The 22,142-nt window shown below is 40.3% G+C and overlaps 1 protein-coding gene across 5 annotated transcripts in view; it reads left to right on the forward strand.

Annotated features, from left to right (window-relative positions):
• The window catches only part of SH3D19 (SH3 domain containing 19), an 83,484-nt gene that overhangs the window by 31,192 nt on the left and 30,150 nt on the right, over positions 1–22,142 (forward strand). For 3 of the 5 annotated variants that reach the window (XM_080589384.1, XM_080589385.1, XM_080589388.1), the window contains exons 3-7: positions 7,651–7,691; positions 14,853–14,895; positions 16,131–16,278; positions 16,544–16,745; positions 17,421–18,416. In XM_080589384.1, coding sequence (XP_080445510.1) covers positions 7,651–7,691; positions 14,853–14,895; positions 16,131–16,278; positions 16,544–16,745; positions 17,421–18,416 — 1,430 coding nt within the window. Of the gene's footprint in view, positions 1–7,650; positions 7,692–13,919; positions 13,961–14,852; positions 14,896–16,130; positions 16,279–16,543; positions 16,746–17,420; positions 18,417–22,142 lie in introns of all 5 variants that reach the window. The other 2 variants (XM_080589386.1, XM_080589387.1) reach the window with 1 other exon arrangement.

Consider the following 22,142-nt stretch of genomic DNA (forward strand, 5'->3'; position numbering starts at 1 on the left):
AGGCAAAATAAGAAACATCTATGCCTTGCTCCCTCAGTTTGATTACAGCTCTGGAGTCTTTGAAGTCCGAAGGCTTTCAAGTACCTGAGCATTCTCCTCTGGATTCCTCACTTCCAGCTCATGTCTCCTCTGAGTCCTGCTGCGCTCACTCCTGCAGGCAGCACCCTTAGTTCCTGCTCGTTCTCCTCTGAAGCCATGCTTTGGTGTGTTTCTGCTCCTAAGCTTCACGGCCTTTGTGTTTTCAGCAGGCCAGCAGAAATGACTACTTTGGTTGATTCCTCACCCCCAGTCTCTTATTTTTCTCTTTGTTGATTTGGAGGTAGCTGGGTTTAGTAGGGACTGAAGATGCTCGCTTTCTTTTATATACACTGAAGATATTGCTTTGTTGTAAAGCAGAATGTTACCTGTTTTGTTAGTATATCATTATTAATACTTCTAATCTGAGGACATTCACATACCACTTTTCCCCTTTTACAAAACTTTAAGCTTAAAGATAACCTTGCCACTATAATTACATTCTCTATGAAGTACACAGACTATTGAAGAAAGTCTAATATCCATACTTTATAATAGTTAAAGACCTGTAAAGATACCTTGAATCCTGTGGATCTGGATCAACAGGTTTCCCCTATGCCTTTGTCCTCCTCATCCTTCATTATTAAAACAGGTTTTATTCATCTGTGAGGTCAATTACAAAGTTTTTGGAGCTCACTCAGCCACCAGCTTGTGTTCTGATGTACAGAGATGTATGAGGCAAGCAGGATGACCTGTCAGTGGCCACTGAGGGCTTTGATTTGCTGACTGAAATGCCACTGCAAATAGTTGAATCAAAGAGCCATTCTTGAGAAACAAGCTTCGTTTCATACTGCTTAACAGCAGAAGTAGGGCACTGTCATCTCACGCCATTTGCAAATGCAAAAACTTTGCAGACTTTAATGGTAAAGAATTTACATCTGAAAAAGCTGCAGTTTACAGCTAAGTCTTTTTGTCTGATAGAGGCTTCTTCCCTACACTTTTCGCCCTTATTCTTTTCCCTAAACACAGTGCTGGCTGAGCCCAAATATCCTACCTCTATCACTAAGACAACTCAATGATACTCGCATTTACATTCACTGTGCTGCATTACGATAACATTTTACACTTAAAATTACACGTGCTTTCAACTGCTAGAAATATTTACTACCAAGATTAAATTGTCATTAAAGTATTTGCAATATTATTTCTCAATTTCCATCGAGACATATTTGCAGAGGTATCACAGAAGTGAGTACGAATTGTTGATAAATAGGTTAGATCGTAGATTCTTGACTGTTACAGAAGGGCCAAACTCTTCAATAAGCAGGGCCCTCCGTTCTTGTCATACACATTTTGATGGGAGACAAAATCCGTAAATAGACAACGAAGACTGAGAATAACTTGAATAATGCTCTGACAATTTGTCTTTCTGGAATGGGCAAGTGCATGCAGTCCTCTTTGGGGCAAGGTGCAGTGCAGCTCAGGTTGTCTGAAAGAAAATGCAAAGTGAAAAGGGGAATTCTGTCTAGCGTGTCTGTAGCTCTGGATCAGGAAAGTGTTAATTTGGGATACACATGAACTGAGTGATTCAGATTCACACTAAAATTAGGGGTGTTTTAGCTTCAAGATCTAAGCTGGACATCGTTAAGTGTGGAAGCTGTTGCATGTTGATGACTGCAGTTTGCTGCAAGGATCAGTGGGTGAAATGTTATCATTTGCTGCTTTGATCTGCTTTTACTTCCTTCCAGTGTCCTGCCATAAAATTGAAGGTTCGGTGGCTGAAATACCGTCTCCAAGTACGACAGTGACAAGCACATGAATATGGAATAAGTGGCTGAAGCAATAGCTAGAAAGCCATTTCTGAAACCATCTCCCTACACTGATCAATGCGAGCTGTTCTAATTAGCTGAGCAGCTGGGTTTTAGCTGCTTCTTAACTACGTCCTTGCTTATCCAAGCAGTGGGAAGTCACAGTTGCTCTGTTCATTTAGTGATGCAGAAGCAGACATCTTCAGCATAGTGATGAGGATTGAATTGTAACTGGGCTTAATTACTGCTTCGGGATTGCTTGCTTTTGGGGCCAGGCCCAAGAGAGGTAAAGTGGTACCAGGGTGAGTCTGATTTCCTAGATCTGTAGTATTGAGCACTTGATTTCTTAGGTGACCGGATCTTTATTAGTTCCTGCAGGGCCATGGGGTGCAATACCCCATTACTTAGCAGGGAAGGTGAGGGTGCTGTCTTCATGTTCCAGAGTGGCCACGATGGTGCCAGGCCACTGCCAGCTGCTTTCTGCTGGTGATCGTCTGATCTCCCAGCGAGCCAGTCTGGGCAACCAGCACGAGCAGAAAACCAAACCACAACAGTGAATCAGCTGATGCCGAAGGGCGAGAAGAACAGCTGACCCAAGGCAGAGCCAGCGTTTGGTGATTTGCTGTCTGATCAGCCGCACGTTGGAAGTGAGTCACAGGCTAAAGGTCGTGTTTTGTGTGTGGAGGCTGAGCTGCTTCCCACAAGGACAGCCGCTGGCCTCACTGGCTGCCCCTTCTCACCACCTCTTGCATCACCCTGGTGCTCATGGGGAGCTACAGCCAGCTGGAGCAGTCAGCCTGTCTGCCTGAAAACTAATTGGGGTGTTTGTTATTAGCAAAATCACATGGCTGATCCAGCAGACGTGGCCATGTCAGCACCGGCACAGGATGGCTGGTGGAAATGGAGAGCCTGTACTGGCTGTGCACTCTCTGTTTGTCTTATACCAAGGGAGAAACTGCATCTCGGGTCCATGTGTCACGTAAACTAACAGCTCTGTCCTTGGCCTGCCATCTGCATGGTGGTAAACTCAGTCTTTTGCACCAGCCTTAATTTTACTATAGAAATACTAACGTCTTTCTGGAACTCAGTCTGCGGTGAAATCATTATATTTTGAATATTTTGTTTGGAATAATGTTTTCTAAATAATGTTAACAGTTTCCTAATAAGCTTTAAAAAGATTACATTGTGGTACGTTGGCTATTAGGAAGCTAGCATGATTTCTAGAGGAACTGAGAGGAATAGATCGTGCCTTTCATTATTCTAGTGTTTTACCTCGCAGTGATTTCAACATCAGCTATTGAAAAATTCTTGGCTGGCATTCCAAGAAGTCACAAGATATTAAAAATAGCAATGTTTTAACTTTTTAAAGTGCCGGTGTAAAGAGTCAATAATTATCACAACTGAAAATGTGTTAAATGCCTTTTACGCAGGTGTGTGAACCAAAGGACAGATGTCCTGAGAAAAATCCCATATAATGTGATGTGAAGGATAAATCTTTGGAGCAGATGCTTCACTATATTTGTTTTCTAGAACAAGTGATTGTCCTTTTTCATTTTTTTCTCACCAGAAAAATCTCTAGAGCAATGTATGAAATAGGTGTGATCGGTTTTCCTGTAGAATACTCATCGTTACGTCAGCTCTGATAAAGAAACCAAAGGTGTCCCTCCTGCTAGAGGGAGGTTCCTGTGGGAGCAGGCGCTGTGGAGGGTTGCACGATTCCTGCAGAGCACCCCATGCGTGCCACAGAATAGGAGGGTGAGTGGTCGGAGGTGGATGAAGGAAGGATGCTGAGACAGGACCATAGCTTGGGATGTCTTTTTTATCCCAAGCAGTACTGCAGCCCATAGGGCAGAAGTCTGTAGGTAGCCTGGGGAACCCCCCCTACATCGGTGCGGGTGTGCTTACAAGCAGGAGGGAGGAATCACAAGCCAGCACTGCCTGTGGCCTCCAGCAGCAGGCAAAGTGCAGCATGAGTCTGTCAGTGCTCAGGAGCAGAGCCGTCAGACGTGTCCCTGAGGTGGCCTCAGCTGGGCTGGAGCCACTGCTGCTCCCAAAACAGCTGGAGGATCCCTGGGTGAAATGCAGACCCTCCCAACAGGCACAATTCCTTCTGCTGGTTCAGAGACACCTCAGTGGTTTGAACCCCGTGCTGCTCCCATCTGCTTCCCGGGGGCTGCTGCCTTGGTTCAGGAGTCACCTCGCAGGAGCGGGCCTTCAGGTAGAGCTGCAGCTGGTGACAATTTTATTTCACCAATGCGCGGGCTTAAAATATGCTTTAGAAGCACTTTCCTTAAGTGTTTATATTTGGGAAATCTGTCCTTGAAACCTAGAATAAAGCCCGCAGGAGGAGTGAGTAGGTGCTTAACATCTTCAAACGAACCATTCCAGGTTCTTTATCTTTCAGAAAGGGTGACCCGTGGGACACTTTTCGTATCACTGCTGACTTGAAGTACCTGACTGCTTTCAGCTAGCAAGTTCAGCAGCTTTAAAGGTCCCCTCTGAACCTATCAAGCCAGTTTGTTTGGATGCCCAGAGTTGGGCTAGTTCCCCCTTCTGAAGGGCTGGCTTGGGAAGCACAGCAGAGCTGCTGCTTCAGTTGGAAATGGAACAAAGTTTGTGCTTTAAGTTAACAGTGAGTGACGTCCAGCTTAAATCAGATGTCAAAAGAATTGCTCCGCTTGTCCTCTGCTGCCTGGTAAATAGTATGGGGGCAGAGCGAGTGGTTTGCATCTGTACTCACTCCATATTAGGTGTGGCTGGGGGGCTGTTTGAGCTAATGTTTATCAGGCTTTTATGCAGTGAAAGTGCCTGCTTCCTGCTGTCTGTTCTGTTTTCTTCCAGCAGTTTGAGTTTGGAGTTTTGTCTGTGTATGCTGCAGGGCAGTGCAGGAGCTGCTGTCCCCCTGCGGGCTGGCTGTTGCCATGCCATCCCCTCCATCGGTCTGGTGTAACTGTCGGGAGAGTCGTGCTGGGACCAGGATCACAGATCCCACGCAGATTAAACTTCTTACTGCTTCATTTTGTCCTTGACACGAGCATTTGTGGTTTGGTTTTGTATGTGTGTGTGCGCACTTTGGCTTACTGCTCTGCTTTACAGACAGGAGGAGGAGGTGGGAAAGAGGCAGGGACTCCATTCAGCAGACTCACTGCTGCAGCTCCTACCACATCAAATAGGAGAAATAGATTTGATTTGGTTATGCTAATTTTTCTGGATTCCTTGAGAGAAAATGTGGTCATTAACTGCGGGGCAGAGGAGGGCAGTAACAACCTTATCCCTCCTTATTTTGCAAGCTGGGATGGGAGACCAGGAATTGTTGCCTGCGTAACAGGGTGGGGTTAGCTCAGCATGAGGTATGGGCAAAATCATAGGCTGCCCTAAAAACAACATCTTATTTAAGTTACTGGGGATTTGTATGTAACAAAGTTATGGTATTTGCAGTCCCCTTAGAGGGTTTCATGGGAAAGACAACAAAAAAGAAGAAATTGTAAATTAACTCCCATTTCTTGGCTTTTAAAGGGCTTAAATAATTGTAAGTTAAATGTGGTTCAAACTCTCCTGGGGACAGCAAATGTAGTGCTTTGTTAGAAAGGAGGAAGGGTGTCGATGGTGACCTGTTAATGGAAAGTGGGAAAGAAAAACTATCTGATAACAGTTTGCTTTGCCTGTGAGTTCATAAATTTTCAAACAGAACCATATTATCTTGGGTTCTGAATTATACAGATTGTTGCATGCTTGAACTGCCTTGCTGATAATATATTTGTACTTCTGCTTCACCAGCTTGGTTTCATGAAAGGTCTTTGCACTTTGATTTTAAGATCTTTTCTATACTCTTTTGGTCAGTATAATGCACAGAAAACTTGAACTTTTGCATATATGATGACTCCTATGAGTTCTAGCCAAAGATACATGCTCACATCTAAAAGTGCTCATCAAATTCTGAGGCAAATTGAAACAGTTTCAAAGTGCTCTTGCCGGATGAAGAAAGAACTTAACCTGCTCCATTTGGGTCTTACTGATACTTGAGTATGCACAACTTATAGATTTCCTAATTTCCTGCAGTAGAATTTAACAAACTGTTGAATTTTGAGTATGGAAAGTATTTGTTCCTCCAAAAGATTTCAGATTCATGTTGCCAGACTTGAATCTCCTTTCTACCAGTACTAAATATAATTAAAATCCTGAGTATTGTAGTTATTCACAGCAATGAAGGCAGAAGAATAAAGTTTCAAAAATGAACATCCAACAGAAAGAGAGTTGAGTTAGAAGGAAGAAAAAAAGACAAATTGGGTACATCAGGGAGGAACATAAAACTAAAAGTGTTTCTTGAAGATAAGGCTGTATTGTGATGGAATATTTTGAAGGAAAGCAAGAATCCTCTTCTGCTGAGAATGTGCAATAAAATATGACTGATAGAAATGTTTTCTAATGCGGCTTTGCTAGCTGTGTGGAGAGGGGCCAAGCCACAGTTGAACTGTTTCTGAAACCAGACAAATAGGCATTGTTTATCCTAGACTAGCCAAAGTATTTCAGAAGACAGTTCGGTCAGGGCAACATTCATTTCTAGTCTTAATTAGTTTTCTGAGCGAATGTAGAGGGAGGACATTTTTCATCCAAGTTCTTTGTAAGTGTCTCTTTCTTCTCTCCTCCAACCCCGCTATTCTTCATCCCACTGGCGGAGCTGCAGCCAGCAGCAATCGCAGTGGAAGTGCAGGCAGCGCCAGGCTGAGCACTGACCGTGGCTGTGCGCTGTGTGCCTGCCCTGCGCACCTTGACAGCGGTCACAGGATGCTCATGCCCTCCCCGCACCAACCGTCCTGCTCCTACTGCTGCTACTGATGAAGGCTCTGGTGCATGGTTTCCGGAAGATGCTTGATTAGCATGTCTTTCTGTTGTAATTAAGATACTGTGTTAATTTGAACCACATATAGTCCATTTTCTGCCTCTTAGAAGTGCCGAATATTCTTCTAAAGGAATCTCCAAGTATTCTTTACATACTGTATCAAAGAAATAAAGAACCTTTTTCTGAAGTAGATTTATGTTTGTGGTTTGTTTGTTTTTTAATCTCCTGTCTAACTTCATACACATGGCAGGTTTGTTTATATGTTCGTCAATTTAGCAACACTTTGTAAAAATGGTAATCTCAGGTTACTTTTATTGTGTACCTGCAAAAATAGTAAAGGCTGCTACATCTTTTAAATAAGATGTTTGGGAGAGAGACATCAGAAACCTTAGTCTTACCAAGAAAACAGATGAGTTGGCAAAAGGAAACATTTTTCTGTCCTTGTGTACCAACGATTTTGTAGTCATGTCTTCCTGTCTAACCCCACCCCCGAGTTATTACTGAAAAATGCAACTCCAAATGAAAGTGAAGATCAATTGTTAAGAAATTGTTAAAAATATTTAAAAGAGGGGCTGTAGGTGTTTACTTGGCTGTGTAAATTTCCTTTATTTACAGGAATGTTGTCATTAAATGCTAATAATCTGAGAGTGTACACACCCACATGGGCTCTTCTCCAAGTTTTCCAGTCAAAAGAGACAGAATGTGAACGTGAACATACAGTTGAGCGAACAAATGGTTTTCAAAATTGGCTTTCTATCTTTTCGCAGTCTTTAAGCTAAGCTGCAACCTGGTTTTCATTAGAAGGGGTTGGGTGTAGTTGTATACTCCAAGAGTTTTGGACAAGTTTCTGTTAAGATAGCAACCCGGGGGAAAAACCAATTTGGCAAGCCCAGTACAACGTATAGGGAATCTCAGCATGACCTTACTTAGTTGTTTCCTCTTTGAGCCATTAACCACTTTGTAATCATTTGTTCTTTCTTCATTAAGCCAAGGACCCTTGTCATCCATAAGAGCAGCAATCAAGAGATGTAAGTCTATTTTTCTTACTTTTTGAGAATCATAATATTGTAAGATTGCTACATCTTAATTTTTAGTTAACTTTTAACTTTAGTTAACTGGTTAATATTTTATGTGAAAAGAAAGCTGCCAGTAATGTCTCTTTTTTTTTTTCCTCCTCGTGTTAGACCATCTTTTTGCTTTGCTGATGGTCTGTTCTTTCTTGCCTAACATTTTCTTACTTGTGCAATAGAGCATTTGTGTGCAGATATGATCCATCTCTGGAGAACCTGGGTTATGTATGCCCAGTTTTTCTCCACTGACAAAACAGAAGTTTGTTTCATTTCAGGAGAATGATTTCAGGAGAAACCCGTAGCACCTTTTCATTGGCTGTATTGGGGACGGCATTAATTGCATGCACGTGACTCGTTTCCACAATAAGTGAATATTTCGTAATCTTGTATGAAAGTACAATCTTTTCTTCACTGATTTTTTTTTAACTCCTCTTTTTCTTTCCCTGCTCTTGATATTTCCAGACAGAGAATTTCTTCAGCTGCATTCTCTGAAGTACTTTATACTGTTTCTTTTTCTCCCTTTTTCATTTTTATTCCATTTCTGTCCATGATTTCAGTTTGGTACTTTCAAAACAACCCTAAGGATTCTGCCACAGGGAGGAAATACATTAGTGTGTATGATTTGTTTCTACTGATTTGTTTCCCTGGATCTATTAGTCACGGGCTCATTAGTATGGATTAGGTTGGAGGTAGTCAAAGGGGATCATGAAAGCTTTATTCAGAGCAAGTCTACATGATGCTGTAGTTAAAATGCAGCACTTTATCTGTGCTATTGCTGCCATAAATAGGATACTGGAAAAAAGAGAGCACCAGATCACAGAGGGCCTTTGTCATGGAGTCAGGAATTAACTCAGACTACCTAAGCTCCAGGCCCTCGTCTAACTGATAAAATGCATAGAAGATCATGAAGTAATTGCTATATGTATGGTTCTGAAAATACAGTAGCAAGAGATACCTTCTTTTGAGGCACAAACAATTTAAAAAATTAGTTCAAAAAATTCTAGTCAAGAAGCCCTGACACATATGTTATATAATTATACTTAATGATATTAATATGTGAATAACCATGATAAAATGTAAATATTATGTGAATTCTACAGATAAGCTAGAAAAAAATCTCCATGCACATATCAAGGCATTGTACATAAAACCATGGTTATACATATATGCCAGTAGCCATACCTGAAGATGGATCTAAATGAAAAATGGACCCTGAATAATTCCTAACTCTGCTTGCCATTAATCTGGAAAAAGTATGGTATTCTCTGGAAAAATATTTTTCCCCAGCAGTGCTAGAAATTTTTTTCTTAATCACAGCTTTGGTGGGCTGTTTATATCTAATTTTAAAGAAACGCAACAGGTATCTGCAGGGTTGCAACTTTACAACCTATGGACAATGCTTAAACTCACTTTTTACTGGTATACTGGTAGATCTCTCCCTGTCTTGTGGCCAAAGAGGAAGAGGGTTTATTTTTCTTTTGGCCACTCTGACTACAACTCTGTATAAGAAGATGGTGTCATTTTGCTTCCTTTGTTTGATAGCTCAGTAGAATTCAGAGAAGTGAGCCCAAGGTGCTTGAAGAAAGCAAGCACATGAAAATGAGATGTTCTCAGGAGTCATTTTTCATCTGAACTCTTCAAAAGTTACCCCTGGGTTTTTAATGATGATCTCGGCTGAGAACACACCACTAAAGCCAGCTCACAATGAAATCAGTGGAATGATTTTCACGGACACCCAAGACAGCAACATGCCAAAGAAAATAAAAAGGAGCAAGCTAAGTGCTGCAGTAGTGATACAAAGGGGAATGGGGTTTTTGCTCCCTTCTCCAATATTCCAGAACGGGGGCGTTAAGGAGTGGGGCTGCAAAGGCAAGTCTGCTGCCATAAAATATTGGAAGAACCTGTAAACTTGTTCCATTCTCATTCTGTCCTAAGCAAATATGTGGCTGAATGAAGGATGTGTAACAGCTTGTATGCACTTTGAGGCTGTGGCTTGTCATTTGGCAGTTTTGCAGCCGTTTTTGGCTATGCGTTTTGTTTGTTTTCATTTTTGTTTTGTTTTGCTTGGGGGCTTCCTAGGTTTTTTTGGCTCCCACTTTTTCCTAACCAGATCAATTCCATGACCTCATTCTCTCCCCATCTGCACAAACATTTGGGCTGGCATAATGCAGGGACTGGTGCAGAGGCAGGAACATAAAGCCTGAGGAAAGGTGTGGGAAGGAGTGAAGTATCTTCATAAATCGCTGCTGTCAAATTTGAGTGAAACTGCAGGCTTTCCCTAAGGGTGTACTTACACAGATTTTATTCAGCAGCAATGCCAGCCTCTCTGGTGCCCAGCAGTTCGGTCAGCTGTGGGAAGGTATTTGATCTCACTGTGGGTGGGGAGAGGAATCCCCATCATGCCCCCCCCCCCACCTCCACCCCAGGTAATTTTTGACCAGTTTCCTCACTGAAGTTGTCCAAAGAAGAACTGGAGCCACGAAGGAGAGGCAGAAAACAGATTGCTGCTGGGGGGACACACTCCTTCCCCTGTGCTGCCAGTGGTCTGAGCCCAAGGTGAGCAGGGTCAGGGAGGTAAAATGGACAAAAACTGTACAGAAAGTGCTTAGTTTTACATGGATTTAACATTCTGAACTCATTCACTGTGGGGTCATATAAGTGCTAATGTTGGTTCAAGAGAAGGAACAAAAGTCTCTCTTTTGAAGAGGAATTGGGCAGCATCTCTTTTAGCTACATTCAAGCATTAAATCAGCGTAGCTCTAAGGTCAGACAGCCTGACATTTCTCTGAGGTGCCTGGAAACAGAACTAGAAGAAAAGGAGCAAGACCTCCCCCTTGTGCCAAGAAATAGTTCAGGAGAAAAGCCTCAAGCCTGTTATTTCAGAGACGTGTGAAAATTTCCCAGTAGTTTGAAACTCCACTTTGACATAAATAGTGTTATCAGATCTTGGATGAAATTAGGCTTTTCTGGTTTAGGCTTGAGTATTACCTCATCATTTTAGCACCCCCTGAAGAGTGCATTTCTGCATGCATGCAGCACCCTCACTATTGCAAAGGCCCTAAGTGTGTCCTCTTGCATGGAAGCAGTCTGTCAGCTCTGCTGGTGTATTGCTTAGCAGGTAAGGGAAGGAGTGTTTGCTCACAATTGTGGCTCTCTCCGAGACCATAAGGAATAACCTTTTATCCACAGGCAGCTATTCAGGGAGAAGAATAACTTCTCAGTCGAATAGTCTGCTTACTTCATAGTATTGGTGGTAGAAATTTCTAGCCTGGTGTTGGAAAAGCATTGATGGAAGCTGTGTTTTTACATATTAGCACATTTGCTTGTTGGAGAAAGTAATATTATGACTTTAAAACCCATTGATAACAGTTAATGTGAATTAACTGAAACAGTTAATTGGAAGAATCATAAAATCGCTAAGGTTGGAAAAGACCTCAAAGATAACTGGTCCCACTGTCCCCCAGCCACCAATATTACCCACCAAACCATGTTTACTGACAGCTGTGGGAAGGGACAATAAATAAAAATCATCAGAAAAATATGAAGCTTCATTTCATGCAAGGTTTGGGCTATTTGAGGCTATGGTTCCAATCTTTAATGGAAAATGGAACTTGCTTTTAAAGCAGTCTGCAGTGACAAAGCTGTTCAGTATTTCATACAGATTTGCTAATGGAAATATACAGATATTATTATGCAGTGTTTCTTTTGTGGAAGCACTCAGTGCTCACAGCAGGAGGGTATCTCTGAGCAGATCCTTGAATGAACTTCAGAGTTTCCTCTATATTGCCTGAAAAAGTTGCCTGAAAGACTGTAAATTCTAGCCCAGCTCTTTTCAAAAAACTCACAAATGCATGTCAGACTTCAGTTGCCACCAGCTCATCTGTATCATTGCCATTTACGAGTTTGTGGTGTAAGGGCTGTTAGAAAGTGTACTTATACAGGCATCTTGATCTCAGAGCTTAAAGTGCTTCCAGCCCCATAATCTGTGTGTTTCAAACAGAAATGAAATGCCAAGTTCACTTGAAAAATACAACCCAGAGAAGGGACTGTAGAGGAAAAACATTCTTAAACATAAGCATACAGCACAGGCAGTACCCTGCACAGCCAAAAATATTTAACCAGCTTTATCCACTTACTTGTGTACAAAGAATGAATCTAAGTCACTCATCTGTTCCCTGCTTACAGTATTACCATTAATCCTTTACTCATTTGAAATCTGCTATAATAGGTTAAAAACTGTTTGTTTGTTTTTCTGTGGAAAAACATTTGGATGCCTCATTGACACTAATGGAAATAAATATCTCTAGTGACAATATTATGGGTCGATTTGACATTCTTTCTTTCCCTTGAGACCAATAAAGTTATAAGAAGAAAATGTGTGGATTTTATGTGCTGGGTTTTCCTGTCCCACCCCTTCTTTAACCACTTTGCTTACCTTTTACTTAAAAACCACTAAATCTATGCTCCTGAAAATATTAACACTTCTCACCCACAGCATTTTGTAGTGTGGAAGTGGGGGTTTCTATTTGTCAGTATGCAAATCTGCACTGAAATACGTTTATATTGACTCCCCTAATGGAAGAAATGTTTTTTTTTAAATCTTTAAGCTGTCATAATTTGAAATCTGAAGGAAAAATTAATAGCACACTTTCTCAAGGCAATCCCCGAAGGGAACGAAGAACAGACTTACAGTATCCAAAGACTACTACTGCCTTGGTACTCCAAGGAATACTTGAGCAGAAGATGCAGTAGGTTTCACCCCTGTTCCTCCTGTGGATTTAAGAGCTTCCAAAGTAAAATGCTATAGAAGTGTGGTCCTAACAAAAATAGGAAAGCAAAAAGAGGGGAGCGATTGATGGAAGGAGGGAAGAACTTAGTTGAGGTCCCTAAAAAATAAATGTTTTTATTAAATGCTTGTGCAGATGATTCCATGAGTGTTCAGGAGTTTTTGTTTCAAACAGCAGAATGGGCACATTTTGAAAACATAAGTAATGGTGTAGGTGTTACTCCTTTTTGAAAGGATATGTTTGTATCTGCTACAAAAGTTATTTTTATATAAATAATGTTAATGTGTTGCTTTGAAGTGAGTTTACTTGTTTAGTTGAAATTTTTGTACAAAAAATGTCTGGATTTGATGGATTATGTAGATTTGTGTGTCTCACTGTGGTTTGTTTAGCTTCTCTTTAGAAAATAAAAAGGTCTTAAAGATTTTTTTTTATTATTTGTTCTAATAACTATAATAAATAGAATTATGTGTAGAGTCTCATGGGAGAAAATAGTATGTAGTCTTTATCTAGAAATGAAGAAAGATCGGAAGAAACTGACAGGTTTATCAGTTTAGTTTTACATCCCTCACTAATTAGCTTTAATTTCTAATGCCCTTACCATTTGGATGTACCCCGAACAGTTATATTAAATACGTTTACCAAATGAACACTTTCTTCCATCCTCTTTGTAAAACTAAACGTGGAATAGGTTGGTTTGGTTGTTTGGGGTTGTTTTTGTTTGTTTATTAGTTTTCCCTTTAATGTGGGGGCAGGATGAACGCTGTGTTAAGGTCTGTGAACAGGAAAGTGAAGGTGAGGTGTTAGTTATGTAGGGGACTTGTTTATTACAGAAATGGTTTAGGAGATGAGCAATTATGGCTGAAACTTTGAGGTATGCCTCTTACCTAGGTCAGCATGCCTGACCGTACCTCTTTGTTAGGTGCGGCTGTGAATTGTGGGATCCCAGCTTCTTGCTGTCTGGATCAGCTCCTCAATGTCACCCAGTATTTTTGGAGAGGAAAAGGCACAGTCCCAAATAAACCATGAATTTAAGCTAAATAAAGCATTCAAAGAGATTTGACTTCCCCTCCCCATGTTCCTACAGTGGCACTTTGTTGAGCAATACAGTGGACTTTTCCATATTCAGTTATATTCTTCACGGTTAATTTATGGCAGGGGAAACTTCTGAACGCCCATTGTTAAAATCAGCGTGGAACTAGAAATAAAATCTGCTTTATTTTAGTTTTTTAAGACACTATATTGTGAATAGACGTTACAGTTGTCCTTTTAAATCTTTGGCACGTGTGCTGTCCTTGTGTGACTAACCCATTTGATCATGGTTTCTGGCACTCTGGAGCCTTGGTTTGTTCTCCTTCACCCCCCTCTTCCTCTTCTGTAACCCCTTCTTTTTTTCCTCTAGCACTCATGAATAGTGCACATCAAAAATGCCCCGTGGAAGAGGTATGTCTGACACACCACCCTGTGATTCTTAAATCAAGTGCGCTTTGCTGATTTCAGATTCCAGCTCTGAGTCTTTGGCACAGGAACAGCACAATCGTCAGCTTCTGCACAATAAGTCTCTACTGCTTCTTAAACTGTCCTTGCTATGCCAAAATTTGTCCTTGAGATAACTTTCTTTGCTCTTTGAAGACATAAAAATGAAAACATAATGTGGCCATTGAAAAAAATCATTTGAATACAAATATGGCAAAAATAGAAAAATCGAGGGGTCAGGATTCACTTACTTTATCTAACTTAAAACACTTTTTTTTTTTAAAATGTTGCTAACTTTTAGTGCACAAGTGATTAAACTTTAGGAAACATTAATTTTTTCTTTTTACATAAAGGAAGGTGAAATATCTTCTTAGATTTTGTGCCTTAGTACTCTTTCCTTCTTTAAAACTAACAAAAAAAAATTAAAAAGAGATAAAAGAACACATCTCAGAAGTGAGCCATCAAAAACAAAGCCAGATATGCTTAACAGTTCTGTGTTTTATTCATGGATTGTTTAAGCTAAAGTAAAACAAGTTTCAGCTATAGGTTGGCAATGCAGAAGGCAGGAACATGTGGTAAAGAAGAAGGACCATGTCTTTTGGTAGTAGCTAGAACACAGAAAGACTTAAACTGATGATGAAACTATACCCTAAACCTTTTAAAACCTTCCCCTTGTATTTAATACAAATAATCTTTTTCAAAACCTCGGCCAGTCAAATTCTGGAATTTATGAGCAGATGCTGTGTGCTCTCTGTTTAATTTGTGGTGGCTTGGTATGGGCTATGCTGTTATCCTCATCTTATCGCTGTGGTGGTATATTTTAACTTCTTCAAAACTTCTGTTTCTTTTGTTTAAATAGCTTCTCGGACTTCTAGCCATAGTGAACAGCAGAGGGATAGAAGGTAAGATGCAGTTATTTGTATTGCAGTTAGATGTTACTCTAAAACTTGTTAGATTGTGTCTTACTACTTTCTACATCTTTCTCCTCTTCTTTATTTATGCTTTATGTTTTTGCTTCTCATCCTTTCTGTGTTTAAAAATAAAATATACTTGGAATAAAATAAAAATACTGTGATGCTTAAGCACAGGGTGGACTAAGAGTTTGCGTTTTCTGGTCGAGTGCTGTTTGTGTCCTCAGAAAAGGAATGCAACCAAACAACAAACCTGTGTAGAACTGTTTCATGTTCCTGACGTCTATTTACAGGATCACTTCACAATGAAAATAAGCACACTTTCAGGCCTCATTCCGGTTTCTCAAAAGATTTGAGAAAGGAGGTCACCAACCTGAATAGTTGGTGAACTGAGTCTGATGTTATTTCAGGTGTGAAGGAACTGCATCCCCCCTGTTTAAATTTTTTTACAATCATTTTAGAAGCTGTGTTTCTGCAGTTTTTCTGATAGCAGACCAAGGCTTCTGTAGCAGATGCTTCACCTACTCACAGAACTCACTTCTCAAAATGCATCTTATGCAGGATTCTAGATTAATCAGCAGTGGTTTGGGGGCTGTAGCTGGGAAACAGAGGCTCTCGCTGCAGCTTATCCTCTAAAGCAGTTGTTACGGTAATAAAACAGCGGCAGTACCTAGAGGTCCTAAAAACCCACGGAAATCCCTGTCATGCTAGATGCTATAAGCAAATAGGCCCTGTCCCAAAAGCCTTGTGAGGTGGGCTCTGGCCTTCCTGTAGCACAGTGGGAGGGTTCTCCAGAAGTCTTTGGGGCAGACAATCTTTTCAGGTAGCCAGCCAGAAGCAGTTTTAACTATCCCACTGTTTTCACATTGCAGCAGGCTAAAGGCACATGCATGATTAGTTCTCATTATCCCGTGAAGACTAAGACTACTTCCATCTAATTGAGTTACACTTGTATTTAAGTACTTTAAGCACGTAAATTATTTCACTGAAGCCAATAAACCTACTTTTTGGCTTAGGCATTTAATTAGGTGCTTTGAATGGAAGCCTAAGTGCTTGTTAGAAAGGTCAGGTAAGTTGCTTTGAAATCATGGAAAGATATCTTTGGTTAAATCAAAAAGACTTGAGCTGTTTTGATTTTCCATGCTGAGAAAACCTTGGTATTTTACATTTAAAAAAACTATTCTAAAACATTTTAGATAATTATTCTCCTTTGCCTTCATCTCTAGGCGTCCTGAAATTACAATAGTTGCTGCTGAACCCCTCCGGCCATCCTCCTGGTTTCCAGGTGCAAGCCCTGTCGCTCCTCAGGGATTAGGATTCCCTTCTTCTTCATCTCATGCTCAGTGGAGGACAAATGAGCTTATTCCAGCTGAGGTGAGCATGGATTTACATGAGGTGTGTTTGAATTATAAAGGTAAATGCACAGTAAGGAGAGAGAAACAGTATTACCACTAGGAGTTTTTGTTTGCTTAGGCTTTCATGACATAGAATAATCAAAGACAGTGCTCTTTTCTTCTGCATACATTAATTTAGTGTTTTTAAATTCCTATTTATATATATTATATTTAAATTTATATGCTTTTTGTTTTTTAAGGATCACATCTGGACATACATTACTATTTCTCTCTCTGTCTTGTAGCTTCCACCGTCTTATGAGCAGGTGATAAAAGAAATTAATCAAGTGCAAGTCAATACAACAAATAACAATAATGCTGCTGCTTCTAGACATACCACTACTTCTGCAACACAAACTGACTTTCCAGAGGAACTAATCAGCCGTTTGCCAGCAAGTAATGTAAAAAACAGTGTGCCTGCACACTGGGAATCTGCAAGCTATCCAGGTGAGATTTTTGGATTTCTCATTCATAAAAACTGTAGTCTGTTTCTTGAAGGTGTTCTTCGTTATTGATCTGTGCAGCAATTAACGTGAATAACAGTTACTTTTCTGGGAGTGATTGATGCTGCAAATTCCTGCAAAACTCCTCTCTTCTGAAGTACCATTGCATTCATGTTTAGACTACAGTTAAAACTTCTTCTGCAAGGAAGATGAGTACTGTCATGTGTCTTTATGACTTTACAATAAAAATCTTTAATGTTTTCCTCAATGCAGCCATAAGGGCAACTGCTTTGGGGCTAGTAGAGCTCAGATGTCCAATTGGAGTAACAGCAGTTACACATTCAGGCTGAAAAGTAACTGGCTGAATGTGCAATGCTCAGCTGAGGAAAACACTGTGATATTCCTTGGTCAAGATGTTGCTTGCATACCCTTCGTGCTGCAAGCTAAGAGGTTTTGAACTCACAGCCTGCAGATGCCGTACATTTTAGCAACTTTCAGCTTCTTCCTGGAGTTCATACATTTTTTTCATTTGTTTTTTTTTCGAAAGAGAATTCCAGTTTCACAAGCAGCACTAAGTTCTGAACAAAAATCATTGTTTCACACCCTAATGGTGATAAAAACTAATATAAATCAAGTGTTCTGGAATAGATAACTGAAACCTTTTTTTTGGTTTTTGTAGGGCAAAGTCCTCTGAAACCTCCTAGGCCTTCTGCATCTCTCCTGAATAGGTCTTCAGAAAATGAGACTTCCTTAATAGGTTTTGAAGTTTCTGAAGGTCAGAAGCGCCAAGAAAATCCCAATGCTGTGATATGTCCTGTGCCAAAGCCAAGATCAAGAAGCAATCTCAGACCTGTTGTCAAAAATACTGAAAGTCAGATAAGAGACAATGGGGAAGAAGTGAACCAGTCTAACACAGAGAGGCAGCAACCTTCTGTCGAGCAGTCGTCTGTGTTAGATGATAGCTTACTAGACAATCATTTGGCAGTGGACAGCATGAGTACAGAGAAGAGCCAAAATAGTATTGTTTCAAGGATCAAAGTTTTTGAAACCCAAGGAACTAATGATACCTCAGGATTAGCAAAGAAACCAGAAATTGCGCCTCGTTCATTTGCCCCAAGACCTATACCTGCAAAGAAGCCAGTAGTTGCTCCAAAGCCAGGGCTAAGCAGAGTTTCGGGAGATTGGGATGCATGGACAGAAAGCAAATCAACACCTTCTTCCAAGGAATTGCAGCTTCATCCTGAAGCAGTTGGGAACAGTGTTGCAACCAAACCTGAACTGCCAAAGAAACCAAAACCTGGCCTTGTAAAAAGTAGTAGTAGTGATTTTCTTGATACAAAGAGTGGATCGGTTGCAGAGAACAGCGATGGACAAAAGAAATTTCCTGTTCCTGCTCCAAGGCCTCTCGTTCCTAAAAAGTCACCTTGTGCAGAAAATCCTGCCTTTTCTTTGGCCACTCTAAAACCAATTGCTGCTCCCCCACGGGCTCCTGTATCTGCCCAAGAAAAAGTTTCCAAGTCTCTGGGGGAATTGTCACCTGCAGCCAACTCCTCAGCACCCACTTTGCAAAGTAAACTAGATGTTGAAGGAGATCTGATCAGTTTTGATGATGATGTTTTGCCCCTGAGTCCACCTTGTGTCATTAAAGATAGCATCAGTTGTGAAGCAGCAGCAGGTGAGAAGAAAATTTTTTAAACTGTCCCTGTGGTTACTGTTTGCAGGTGTATGATCCTGTGTGAATCGTGTCTACCTATTCTGCCTGTCTTGATAGGGTTTGTGTGTGCATGAAATTCTTTGTTTTCCGTTATGTCAAGAACACTATGAAATTACTTGAGTTTTGGGACTTGGAAGGTTTTCAGGCTCTATAAATCTCAGAGGTTGCCTGCTGGATTTATTACACAATTACTAAAATAATGATAAAAGACTTGATGTTACACACCAGATGTTCCCTCCAGAATGTATCACAATTCTCTCTCAGAAACTTGGGACATCTTATCTCTTGCCATCTAATCTGCCTAATTTATTTGAGTGCCTGAAGCTCTGTAGTGGAAGTCTCCTGAGCGTAGTATGTTTGGAGGTATTGTTCTATTAGGTCATCTAGAGAAGCAGCAATGTTTATTATTTAGGGAGAATGGTGATCAAACACACTGGAATACTCTGTATCACCAGTGGCTACTTATTTTCTCTCTCCTTTATTTGTCTATTGTCTTGTCACGCAAGTATATGCTTGTTATGCAACTTAAAATTTTTCTGAAAAATGAAAATAGTTATTTCATATGGGTGGATTAATTACTACAACTACATCTCTCTCATAAACTTAGTTTGATTCCATCAAGCAAGAGGCCGGTTAAGGCCATTTTATAGAACTATGATTTAAGTAGTTTAAGACACAAGTGGGTGTTCAGCTGCCACTAAATTTAACAGCAATGGGTTTTTCCCTCTAAGTATTCAGGTATATCACATATAGCCCACCAGCCCCTTTACAATCCAGGGAGAGCTCTGCTTTAAAACAGATGGCATGTCATACAAAATGCATGTTTAAAAAACTATGATTTTTAAACCCTCCCCCCTTTTTTTAGCTCATTTATCATTAAACATCTCAGCACTCTGCAAAGAGACACACAAATAGTGTGTAGTTGTCAGAGTAAATCAATATTAATGGTTGTTAGCAAGTGTGATTTCTTTACAGGTAGTGGATTATATTGTTAGCTGAAGTTCCGACTTGTTATCACTTCCATTTTACGTTGGCATAAAAAGCCCAAGGCAGATGTAGGAAGTCCCTTACAGCTGTAAACTGTTCAGGTCAACATGTACAGACATACAAACCTCAGAGCAGCTTATGAAAGCAGTGAAATAAGGCAACAGAAGGTCCTGCAGGAGAGGTGATTAGCTCTACAGGGATCCACATCCTCTTTTTTCTTGGACTGATGGGTTCCAGGAGCACTGCAGAGACTGTAGCAAACCTAGAAGGAAGGAAGAGTACCAGGTGAGTGGAGAGGAGTTTTGAAGTGTGTGACTGACAGTACCTAGCTGGGAACAGAGTTAAGATCATCAGGTCTGGAGACTGCAGTTGTACAACAGCCACTGTGCATGTGATGGTTTTAGAAGAAAGTTAGAAGCAGGAGGGATGATTGTTGGTTTCTGTGCATTTGAGGGAAAACTTGTAGTTTCAGCCTTTTGATGATTAGATACAATAAACAAAGGGAAAATGTAACTTCCAACTAGAAGGCGAGAGAAGAGAATTCTTACATTTTGAAAGTGAATAAAAAGGAAAGTGATGTTTTGGCTGTGTGCCCTAAAAGTCTGCCTTTCCCCCACCCTGAAAAATAAAATAACAATAATTCTGTTAAATCAGAAGTTCAGTCATCCCAAAGAAAATCGTCTGAAAAGATCAGCTTTCATGTTGAAACTATCATCTGAATAATACTTCTGTTAACCATAAGAATTGAAAGTATTTCCTTCTTAATTTAATCAAGAATAACACCTAGGATTCCAGAAAGGTTACTCATTTCTTGAGTCTATGATTTTATTCATTTAATAAAATGTTATGTTTGCTGTAACACCTTTGTATGTAGAAAAGAAAACAAGGTCTGACAGCCTTAGCACTTTATTGCACTGTAAAATTAGGAATCCTTCCAGATTTTTGCAGGCATTTACGAGCGAAGATCATATGCTATACCCTTGATTACTAATGCCATGCTAAGTCTTGACAAAGCATCCCCAAGAACAACACTGGCTTTCTGAAAAATGAGGCAACGCAGAGCACTAACACTAGCTATTTCTCATGTTCCCATAGGAACAGCTTAGGATTTGCAAGATGAATCCACAGTAAAATGTTTTGTAAAGGCAGGAAGAGAAGCTGTAATCCTGCTCCCAATTCCCCAAACCTTTGTATTTCTTACATATTTGTCATTGTCATTACTTAGCAAAATGACAGCACTCTCCTTGTTGTTATGGCAACCCTAGAAAAGGAGGAAGGCTTTTATGCAGCGGTGTTTGAAACTAAGCACCAACAGATTTTTGTCAAAGAACAGTTTTGCATCACAGATTAGAATGTTCATAGAACTTATTTTTTTTTTTCTGAGACAGCACAAATGCATCTGGGACTTAGGCTAATGTAAATAGATTTGGACAGATTGATCACTGCTTCCGCTAACGCTTTATGCGCAAGGAAGAAGGTGAAGCATTCAGTTGATGGTGGGAAGGGTGCAGAAGTTGAGGGGAGCATCTGCATGAAAAGGTGAAACACAAGCAAAACAAATTGTTCTTCTGTCATGTATTGAGACATGGGGCACCAAGATCACTTTCAAAGCTTTCAGCACCCACTGTGCCAGTTGAAGTCTGTCGGAGCACTGGAGGCTTGACAACTAGGAGGTTCAGAGGTAAACTGTGGTAGAACCTTGCATCCAGCTCATGTCTCCGCTGCTGGCCCAAGGGAAGTGCCAGGAAGGAAAAGTCAAGAATGACAAATCTGTGGAACAGCTCCTTTCATCAACAGCCAGAATTGATGCCAGTTTTAAGTGCCCGCATAATTTTGCACTCAAAGGCTAGAGATAATGTTCAGAGGCGTTTGTATCCTAATGAAATTACTCCTGCTCAAGTCAGTCCCTTAGAATTTGAAGGCGTCTACTTGGAACCATAAATCTTGACATGTTAATGCTTTGATGACAGTTGTGATATTTTGAATCATAAAGAGTATTTTTACACTTCAATTATAGCTGGTAACTGGGATTGTGCGGTTCCATAAGGTTACAAGTTTCACTAATGTGTCAGGAGGAATCTTTTCTTGGTAGTCCATATTTAAAAAGGCTAAGAAATGAAATCCTAGTGCGAGCCAAGCTGGGTAGAAGTTCCGTGGCTTCAGTGGATCCATGATTTCACCTGTAACTCCCATCAGTGGCTGTGTTAAAGCATGTACTGTGCCTGCTTGTTCAAGTCCTGAGATGGAAAATAAGGTAACATGTAAAATATGTGCATTTAAAGCTCATATTTAAATTAAAACCTGGAGGTGATCTTGCAACAATATTTTAATTCTTTCTTACACGTGGAGAGTCTTTTTTTCCCCTTGCCTTCTTTCTCCAAGACATCATATAGTTCACTGATCACTCTATTCCCGATATACCAGAACTTAATTTAAACCAAATGTTTTGAAAAGTAATTCATAGAGAGTGTCTATCCTTACCAGGAGGCAATTTTCTGTTTTATTTTCCTCATATTAATGTATTTCAATTCTAACAGTAATGCAATGGTTGCATTTCTTAATTCTTCTATTTAGTTACTTACTTCCTCACAGTATAAAAGTTCAATTCTGCCTGTATGGGCAGAAAAATGACCAAACCAGTGATTACTGTCTATTTATATATGTTGTTCCTTCTTGTGGCATGAATGGTGGCATCTGTGT

This window comes from Anser brachyrhynchus (genome assembly GCF_964034855.1).
Source record: "Anser brachyrhynchus genome assembly, chromosome: 4".
NCBI classification, from domain to species: Eukaryota; Metazoa; Chordata; class Aves; order Anseriformes; family Anatidae; genus Anser; species Anser brachyrhynchus.